Source organism: Etheostoma spectabile, unplaced genomic scaffold (genome assembly GCF_008692095.1).
Source record: "Etheostoma spectabile isolate EspeVRDwgs_2016 unplaced genomic scaffold, UIUC_Espe_1.0 scaffold362, whole genome shotgun sequence".
In the NCBI taxonomy this organism is placed as follows: domain Eukaryota; kingdom Metazoa; phylum Chordata; class Actinopteri; order Perciformes; family Percidae; genus Etheostoma; species Etheostoma spectabile.
The window spans coordinates 170,707-181,161 of NW_022605592.1; the positions used below are offsets into that span (position 1 = coordinate 170,707).

Sequence of the window (10,455 nt, forward strand, 5' to 3'; positions counted from 1 at the left end):
TAGGAAACAAAAAAAACTTAATGACATTTTCTTGTGTGAATGAATATTGTATTGTAATTTAACGAAATATTATTCCGTAAAATACAGGGGCGAATACGTATACAACCCCCTATGTAAAATACAGGGGCATAAGTATACACCCCCCTATGTTAAAGACAGGGGGCATAACGTATATCAATCACCCCCTATGTTAAAATACAGGGGGATAAGTATAAACCCCCCTATGTTAAATAAAGGGGCATAAGTATACACCCCCCTATGTTAAATACAGGGGCAGAAGTATACACCCCCCTATGTTATTAAAATGCAGGGGGCTATAAGTAACAGGGACACCCCCTATGTTAAATACAGGGGCATAGATAACACCCCATATGTAAAATACAGGGGGCATATAGTATACAACCCCCTATGTTAAAATACAGGGGCATAAGTATACACCCCCTATGTTAAAATACAGGGTGCATACGTATACACCCACCTATGTTAAAATACAGGGTGCATACGTATACACCCCTCTATGTTAAATTCCCATAGAGGCATGTAGATTTTAATTTTTAAAGGCCAGTTTTTTCATGGATCAGGTTACTATGCATCCTGATAACAATCCCTTGGCCTGTGGAATTAAAATTCCCCCCACATCATCACATACTCTTCTTCATACCTTACCTAAAGATTGGCATGGTTTTATTTCAGTTAGCCTAATAGCTGGTTGGATTTGCATTGAGAGATGATTTTTGTGGAAAGTTCCCCATGCCTATCTTCAGGTGTGGGTGTGGGTGGGTGGGTGGGTGGTGGCGGGGTATTTTTATTCCAAAATCAGGATGCATAGCAGCTTTGGAATGCAAGGAATTAGTCTTCAGAATAAAATACAAAAATCAATTTTCTCATACAAATTTACAAAATGTTATCAGTCATTTTTAATGTGATGTAAAGTATTGTTTGTTATCTAATCACTAAAAATGTTGTGTACTATAAATAATGAAAGATTTCTCCTAAATTTCAGTATTGTAACACATAATGCAAAAGGAGTATGAGTGGGAGATGTATCAGAATATTTGAAAGGAAATTAAGTATGGAATCCACAAATGCAGACATTTTGACATGTTACAGCAATAATTTATTTAATCATAACACTAAAGTATGCTACATTAAAGATGGCGTAGAAAAGAAAGCTTCCCATTAATTTCTGTGTCTGGTGTTTGTTTTAGGAACTGAAGAAGGAATCCAAAGAGGTCAAGGAAACAAAGAGTGAGCCCAAAGAGGAGGCCTCTCATCCACAGAAGAGAGAGAAGAGTGCAGGGAACGTGGCCAACCTGGTTCAGAGGATGAGCTTCATCGGCATCCCGACTGGAGGCTTCCTGCCTCAGCCACCAGCAGCTGCAAAGAGTAAGAGGCTCTAGTTTGTTTGGGTAAAATGATACCTGTAAGTATTTGTTTGTTTGGTGTACAGGATGAGGTGAAGTGGTGTTATGTGGTTTACTGCATGGGTGTCATGTTTGCGGTGTGTCAATTAATACACACAAATCAAAAAAGAAGAAAGGTCAAAAGCACTCTACTGGCAAAAGGTTTATTTAGATGAAGTTTTTATATTGAATTTGTTAGTACGTAAAATAGAGCTGAGTAACAGCCTTCTTCACAAAGATTCCAATATGATATCTAATATCTAAATAAAGGCTCTAAACTTCTTGGACCTAGTCTGGCTATCACCAGACCAAGCTCAATCTTATAAGAGCAGGGGAGTCAGCTCTGTATTTTCTCTGCACAAGAGGCAAGATCAACGGGCATAGTTCAAATGACTCTGTACGCAATTGGATAGTCCTTCAACCAATCAGAGCAACGATCCGGGTGATGTAGCAGCGACAGCGGTTGCTGCCTTGATGAATGTAAACAAGAAGCTGCTTGGTTGCTTCTCTATCGTCATTGTTTTAACACGCCAGGTACACCCGTTTGTGATTGGTCCCTGCAAAATGCCTGTGTATGTGTGTAAATATATATATATATATATATATATATATATATATATATATATAGATATAGATATAGATATAGATATAGATTGAGAGAGAGAGCAACCCGGTAACGTTCCGGGCATGGATGTATGGATACGATACCAGCAGCATGACGGAGACAACAGCAGGACAGAGAACACTACAGGCACACTTTTCACCGTCAACCCGATAGCTGGTTGGTAAATACACAGGAACACCAAAAGCGGGGGGGAATGTGGGTTATATATGTGGATTAATACTTCTTTAGTCTGTTGGCTGTTTGGGTCGCTCTCCTGGAACATGTCAAACACGTCTGAGATGCTGCCCCTTTTCAGTGGCTTGAGCTGACAGAGGAGGTGGCAGTTCATTTTCACATTCCCACATAACACACACGTATATGAATATAACATATATCCAAAATGCAAGTAAAAACGCTTTTGTGTGGCAGGGCACCTTTCAACATACTCTACTTGTACCCTTACCACATGGCAGTGACTGATTTATCACTTTATCAGGTGATCAGAGAATGTAAATGAACACTTACCTCTGGGTGAAGTCAGTTGTGGTAAAGGGGGACCACTTTGGTGCTTACTGTCCTCAGTCTAGACTTAAAACGCTGGTCTTCCTTGTAGAAAACCTCTTACATAGATCAGCTCCGACGGATGCAATATCTTGTGCTGTTCTTTCAAAAACCTTTTTTTTAAACCTTTAAATCAATGCTATTTCTTCTTTGGTTGTTGCATTTTTGTGTGCAGCTCAGTTTAATCAATCCGTTTTATGAATTTATTTATGGAGCACTTTAAAACAACCAAAGTTTACCAAAGACTCTCTCTCTCACACACACACACACACACACACACACACACACACAACACACACACACACACACACACACACACACACACAACACACACACACACACACACACACAGCTGAGCTCTTCTCACTTGATTAAAACAAAGACCGTCATGAGCTCATGACAGCCAAACAGGTTGGTTGACTAACTGGTATTTTCTGACCTGCATCTCACAGAGCCTAAGAAGAGACAGTGCAAGGCTCTTTTTGACTATCAGCCACAGAACGAAGATGAGTTGGAGCTGAAAGCTGGAGACGTCATAGACATCACTGAAGAGGTACTTTCAATGATTGATTGAGTGTCCAAGATATTAGCTTTTGGTGTGTGGGATTTGAGACATGCTGGTGTAATATTACAACCACTTACAGTGTCAATCCACCGAAGATACACACTCTGTCAACTAGTTATTTGTGATGCTGGCAAGTTGGAACATGTAAGAGCCGTAAGAAGTGCTAATAATAAGTGTGTTTGTCTGTTTGTCTGTGTGTGTGTGTGTCTGTGTGTGTGTGTGTCTGTGTGTGTGTGTGTGTGTGTGTGTGTGTGTGTGTCTCTGTGTGTGTGTCTGTGTCTGTGTGTGTGTCTGTGTGTGTGTCTGTGTCTGTGTGTGCATGAGAGAGATATTGCCTAACTATAAATGCATCATGTGTGTGTAAGTGTTGCGATGTAGAGATTGGATGTTAAGTAATACTACTTAGTGCAACAAATAGACAATATTTCACAGTTTTTATTCAGAATTTTATATTTACTGAATTTTGTTTTTTTTTACTTAAAAATAAGGACATATATGGTGACTATTCATCTTTAGCAACTTACTGTATATGTGTAGCATTAGGAGCAACAGTGTCATTTTTGTGGAACTGTACTGAGGTACACATGACACTCGGAGCAACCAGATTTCTTTGCATTTAACAATTAAAAAAGAAAAGATCACATTACCGTGTTGGGTGGTTTCTGATTATAATGTCTTCCCTGCAGGTTGAAGAGGGCTGGTGGAACGGCAACTTGAACGGCAGGTCAGGACTGTTTCCCTCCAACTTTGTCAAAGAGCTGGATGCCACGGTAGAGGACGGCGACGCCAATGACACGGCGCTAGATGAGACGGGTAAGATGGAGGCAAGCAGGGACCCATTAATGGGAAGGCTGCACCTTGGTTGGATAAACATAAGGGAAGGTGTACTGGAAAATGGAAATGTATGTTTGGTTAGGCAAGATACCAAAGCAAAGTTCAAGGTAGGCGCATAGTGATGGGTTTTCCTGTTCTTTACAGACTCAACTGTGGCCGTCAGTCTGTTTAGAGCTTTCAAATGCACTTCATGTTCAGGAACAAGGCTGATAAATGCCCCCTGCTTTTACTACGTCAGCTCTGTTAGCATATAGCATCTGCTTACATTGTTTATCAGAGACCATTTATTCTCTGGTTGAGATATTGGAGAATTTAATGCAGAGTTTTTCGTGTTCTCTTTGCATTATGGCCGTTAATTCACTGTCAGTAAAATGAAGTGTAGTAGTGTTTGGTGTTTGCAGCTGGAACAAGCCTCAACAAGAAGTTTGGCTGGGGGTTCAGTCTGCAGGAGGAGGCTTCTAAGCCTTTTGTCTGCTTGTTACATATTGTTGTTATATATGTGATACACATTCCCTGTCTTGCATCTGGTTTTCATCAGGGCTGTGGTATACTGTAGACATTCATAAGAACTTTTTTTAATGAATCAGGATTTTTCTTCATATGAATAGCAATGTTATAATGTACATTTTTACACACACACACAATCAATCAATCAAACAATCACACAATCTTAGCACCTTCTAGTGGCTGAAAGGGGAATCAAATGTGTGTTTTCCAATACAAATCCTGGATTCTATCATCTAAGTAGTTGTGTGCTCAGATTTAGCTTTTAATTAATTTCACTATTTTGTAAAATGTTTTTATGTTTGTTTTTTATTTCTCATACTTGTTTTGACTTTTTATTTCTTGAAATGGTTTTTATTATATATATATATATATATATATATATGATAAGATACACCACTACGGCCACTTATTAGGTACACCTGTCCAACTGCTCGTTAACACTTAATTTCTAAGCAGCCAATCACATGGCGGCAACTCAGTGCATTTAGGCTGTAGACATGGTCAAGAGAATCTCCTGCAGTTCAAACCGAGCATCAGTATGGGGAAGAAAGGGGATTTGACTTGAACGTGGCATGATTGTTGGTGCCAGAAGGTGGTCTGAGTATTCAGAAACTGCTAATCTACTGGGATTTTCACGCACAACCATCTCTAGGGTTTACAGAGATGGTCCGAAAAAGAAAAAACATCCAGTGAGCGGCAGTTCTGTGGGCGAAATGCCTTGTTGATGCCAGAGGTCAGAGGATGGCCAGACTGGTTCGAGCTGATAAGGGCAACAGTGACTCAATAACCCCCCTTCAACCAATGTGGCAGAAGAGCATCTCTGAACGCACAGTACTCGAACTTTGAGGCGATGGGCTACAGCAGCAGAAGACCACATCGGGTGCCACTCCTTTCAGCAAGAACAGGAACTGAGACTCCAATTTGCACAAGCTCATCGAAATTGGACAATAGAAGATTGGAAAAACGTTGCGTGTCTGATGAGTCTCGATTTCTGCTGCGACAGTCGGATGGTAGGGTCAGAATTTGGCGTCTCCACATGAAAGCTGTGATCCATCCTGCCTTGTATCAACGGTTTGGTGTCGGTGGTGGTGGTGGCATGGTGATATCTTCTGGCCCTCTTGGGCCCCTTGGTACCAATTAGCATCGTTGCAACGCCACAGCCTACCTGAGTATTGTTGCTGACCATGTCCATCCCTTTATGACCATAATGTCCCCAACTTCTGATGGCTACTTTCAGCAGGATAATGCGCCATGTCATAAAGCTGGAATCATCACAGACTGGTTTCTTGAACATGACAATGAGTTGCTGTCCTCAAATGGCCTCCACAGTCACCAGATCTCAATCCATAGAGCATCTTGGGATGTGGTGAACGGGAGATTCGCATCATGGATGTGCAGCCGACAAATCTGCGGCACTGTGTGATGCCTCATGTCAATATGGACCAAACTCCCTGAGGAATGCTTCCAGCACCTTGTTGAATCTATGCCACGAAGAATTGAGGCAGTTCTAAGGCAAAAGGGGGTCCAACCGTTACGAGCATGGGGTACCTAATAAAGTGGCCGGTGAGTGTATATATATATATATATATATATAAAAGGAGTGTGTCAGTCTGAGTGTGTCAGACTTAAGGCGCTGACACTCTCTTGGTTTAGAAGGTCTACAACACTGCCATGTACTAAGGCTCAGTCCTTACCACAGCAGCTCGGGTTTGATTCCGACTCTGTGGCCCTTTGTTGCCTACCTCTCTCTCTCTCTCTCTCTCTCTCATGTTTTCCTCTCAAATAAAGGCCTAAAATGCTTGGGTGTGAGGGCAACCAGAGCTAAATTGGAACGGGAGATAAGGCAACACTGCAGCCTTTAATAAAAAAAAAAAAAAACATCTGCTCTGCGCTCAATCTAGAATCCTCCCCGCTCCCTCACTCTCCACTCACATGCTCGGATTTTGACTGCACCTCTGACAAAGTCAAACGGCCTCCACCCCCCATAGTGCCGCGGCACCCTTGTTGAAAAAGACTGATAAATACAGTATTGCAACAAGAGGAAAAGCTGCAAGATGTGATACTTTCACCCTCTAATTCACCCTCTGTCTCCCTCTGTTGTATCCCCTCCGCAGATGAAAGTGGAATGGAAAGCGCTCCCACCCCCACATCCCCTCAACCTGCCTCAGGGAACGGAGTCATAGCTCAACCCAAGAAGATCCGAGGCGTTGGCTTTGGAGATATTTTCAGAGAAGGGTCGGTCAAACTAAAGGCCCGGCTGCCAAGCTCCGAAACTGAGGAAAAGAAGGCGAGAGTAAGTGTGATGCAACCTCACAATAATATTGTACAAATAATAATACAATAATACAAATAATACAAATATTTAACAGAAGAAAGGCTGCTGAAGGTGAGAAAACGTTAATCCCTGTGGTTTATCTTTTCATTTACATACCACTGCAAAGCCAGGGTTGCTGCTAAAACAAGCCACCCATTTAGTCATTAAATTATAAATTACACATGTATTAAATTACAATATTAAATATCACATAGACATTTGGCAGCTGAATTGTATTGGAAGTGAAATTACCTAAACACTTTAAACTTTTTCAGAAAGTGTAATAATTAGGATTCACTATAGTAGTTCTTTTTTTATCAAGACAGATATTTTCTGTGTAAAGAAACAGAGAGACATTAAAACTTCTTACAGAACGTCCTCCTTTAACTCATGAGAAATGTGCAACTTTAAATTGCACATGTACTTTATTTCCGGAGTGTGTGTAAAAAGGGGCACTCGTTAGTTTTGCGTGTAGATTTGTTTCACGTTTCATTTGGATCAGTATAAAATGACCTAGTCAATTTTTCCGATTAAGATGTGGGATATGCCGATAGTCTTTGGATTCCAGAAGTGTTCTTAGGACATGTGTGCAGCGCGTTTAGACAGGGTTTCTATGGGGTCTTAAAAAGTATAACATTTCCAAATCAAATTTTTAGGCCTCAACAATTCTTAAATCCACTGTATTTGGCAGTATTGTGTTCTGTCTTAAATTATTTTAAAGTAACTTAAGGTAACTTAATTTTCCTCCGTCCATGCAATGCTACCTCTAATTCTCTTTTTTTTTTTTATTCCCTGGTGCTGGAGTTTTCTCGAGTCTCTTTCGGATTGTACCACAGACATAAAACTGAATTTATTCTTCGGCTATGGGGAAGTGCAAGTTTAGCAATTCTTAAAAGTCCTGCAGAAACTCTGTTAGAATATGCATCTCGGGCTGCGGGGGGGGCTCGCCTGGTAGAGCAGGCACCCATACATAGAGGTTTACTCCTCAATGCAGCAGCTGCAGGTTGGTCTCGATCGCTGCAGCCCTTTGCTGCATGTCATTCCACCTCTCTCTCCCCTTCCACGGCTTCACCTGTCCTATATTAATATAGGCCCAAAAGCTCTTAAAATAAAAAAGTGAATTTGAGTCTCAGTTAGGGTTTTACCTGCCAGGCAACAGGGAACTTCCTCTGGCCTGTTTACGGCTTACAGTCAGCTCTGGGAGTTGCTGTGGTGTTCACCAGAAATCAACCAGCAGTTAGCATGGCTGCGGTAGTCAGTCATGTCCAAAAAAACCCCACATTTCTGAAAGACTTGATTTTTGGATAAGCACAAACATCGCAACGCCGGCCTTTTTAAGAAGGTGGTTGAAGAAGAGCGGCTGTGTGTGCGTGGTAAAACAGTGGAAAATTTAGAAAACCGGAATATGAGTGGAATATCCACTTTCATTAGACATGTAAACAGCTCAGTTGGAATATTGTCTTTTTCAGAATTAGGGCAAAAAACAGAATATTATGTGCATGTAAACATAATCATTAAAAAGATTGCATTCATCCCCATATTTAAGTGATATCTCCTAAATCCCCCCCTACTCATGCAGGATAAATATCCTGGCATCTGATCCTATTTAGCAGCGACTCATGCAAATCAGATGAACTGTGTGTGGGCTCATTTCCATCTGTAGTCTTAGTAAATAAAATACATGCAAAATGTTGCGCTCCTGACAGTAATTTGCGTAAATCGAACTTAAATTCCCCTCAGGCTCGGTAATGTCTTCAGTCACAGCTCTTCTTCATCGTTAGGACAGGCGGCTTATCTAAATTATTTATTTCTGTTGTTTTGGAGAAACTGGCACGGATTTACCATTTTTGAGAAGTCTCTTTTAATTTTTTTTTTCTTCTTTCAGACAAATCAACCACATTAAAATAAATAATGTTGCAATTGAATCTAACATCTAGTTTGAGATGGATTGAACTTTGTAGAGTTAAAGAGTTATTCTAAATTGTACAAAAAACCCCTGACTTCCTAATTTTAAATGTCTTTTTTTGTAATTTATTTACTATTGTGGGGGGAAGAGCTCAAGGGAGGAGAATGACATGTTGATGAGAACACTTGACAAGGCTCACTGCCTAGTTAAGCATGGAACTCCGCTCTGAAACTCTTCCCTCTTTTCCTTCTCTCTCCCCTTCAGCCCTCCCACTCTCTTTCACCACTGACACGGCTTCCTTCGCTCTCCCCCACTCCTCACATCGCCCACATGTCGCATGCTCTCACACTCTCTTTGGCCTTGACCCGCCCACCTCAGCCAATCACTGCCTTCCCCTTTTTGGCCGTTACTGGTGATTTCTAAACTGATCCGTTCTGTTAGAAACCCGTCTTTAGTACTATGCATTCATTTCTCTTCGGTAACTTTGTTTATATTAATGACCGTCCGTTACGTGAGTTGATACAAAGCTAGTCTCACATTGCCAGACCCTCCTCCAGGAGGGAGGATGGGAGAAAAACGTGCTCTGGTCATGGGCGGTGCTAAGCGCCGGACGGAGCCATGGTGCCGCTGTTAAATAGCCTTGGGAAGCAACTTGTCTTGGTGGAACATGTGTACGTTCAGAAGTAGTTTTAGTCATCAACAGAAAATTCTGACTGGACAGATAGTCTAGCTAGCTGTCTGGATTTACCCTGCAGAGACCTGAGGACCAGGTAACCATAGTCCTCAGATTGGACAGATAGTCTAGCTAGCTGTCTGGATTTACCCTGCAGAGATCTGAGGACCAGGTAACCATAGTCCTCAGAAATCAGCCGGAGTTTAAAATTCACTCAATCAATTTATCATTTCATCAGTTAAATTTTCAATTTGTTTAATAATGTTGGAAATAGTTTCCTTTCATTCGTTTTAAATTCAACAAGCAGTTTGTTGTATATGCAGTATATTTAAAGCAGCAGAACTGACTACACTTTAATATCTCTTTATTTATTGCAAGCAGAGGTGGGTAGAGTAGCCAAAAATTGTACTCAAGTAAAAGTACTGTTACTTCAGAATAATATGACTCAAGTAAAAGTAAAAGTAGTCATCCAAATAATTACTTGAGTAAAAGTAAAAAAGTGCTTGATGAAAAAACTACTCAAGTAGTGAGTAACTGTTGAGTAACGTCTGATTTATTTCTTAACACAAGCATCAGACTGACAAAAATACAAAATAATCATCTATAGGTAAGGGTGTGACGAGATTAAAACGTGACGAGATTTCTCATCGAGGTGAAAAGTTGTCTCGTGAGACGATGTGATGTCAGCATGATGGAGCGTGAAATTACTATTGAAGATCCCCCTGCCACTTTTAAATCATTTGTTAGGAGTTAGGAGTTAGATTTCTCGTGTGAAATTGTACTTTACTGCATATAATTCATTAAAATAGTAAAAAAAAAAGTAATAGTTGATTTCAAAATGCACCTACATTTTTTTGCATTTTGTGATTTTTCAGTTGAATAAAAAAACTATTTTCCATTCATATATTTCATCGAGGATTTCTTTAAATTTTAAAAAAAAATCTCGTCTCGTTCTCGTGAACCCAATCTCGTGATGTGTCTCGTCTCGTGGAGTAAGCGTCTCGTCACACCCCTATCTATAAGCAAATTATAGTTCCTCCAATCATTAGAATAAATTAAAAATAATTTATTAATTACAAAATAGCTTA

General features: G+C 40.5%; 1 protein-coding gene across 3 annotated transcripts in view; it reads left to right on the plus strand.

Annotated features, from left to right (window-relative positions):
• cd2ap (CD2-associated protein) overlaps positions 1 to 10,455 on the plus strand; it is a 90,714-nt gene that overhangs the window by 53,158 nt on the left and 27,101 nt on the right. For all 3 annotated transcript variants that reach the window (XM_032511401.1, XM_032511402.1, XM_032511403.1), the window contains 4 exons: positions 1,209 to 1,386; positions 3,021 to 3,121; positions 3,820 to 3,946; positions 6,589 to 6,767. In XM_032511401.1, coding sequence (XP_032367292.1) covers positions 1,209 to 1,386; positions 3,021 to 3,121; positions 3,820 to 3,946; positions 6,589 to 6,767 — 585 coding nt within the window. The remainder of the gene's footprint in view (positions 1 to 1,208; positions 1,387 to 3,020; positions 3,122 to 3,819; positions 3,947 to 6,588; positions 6,768 to 10,455) is intronic.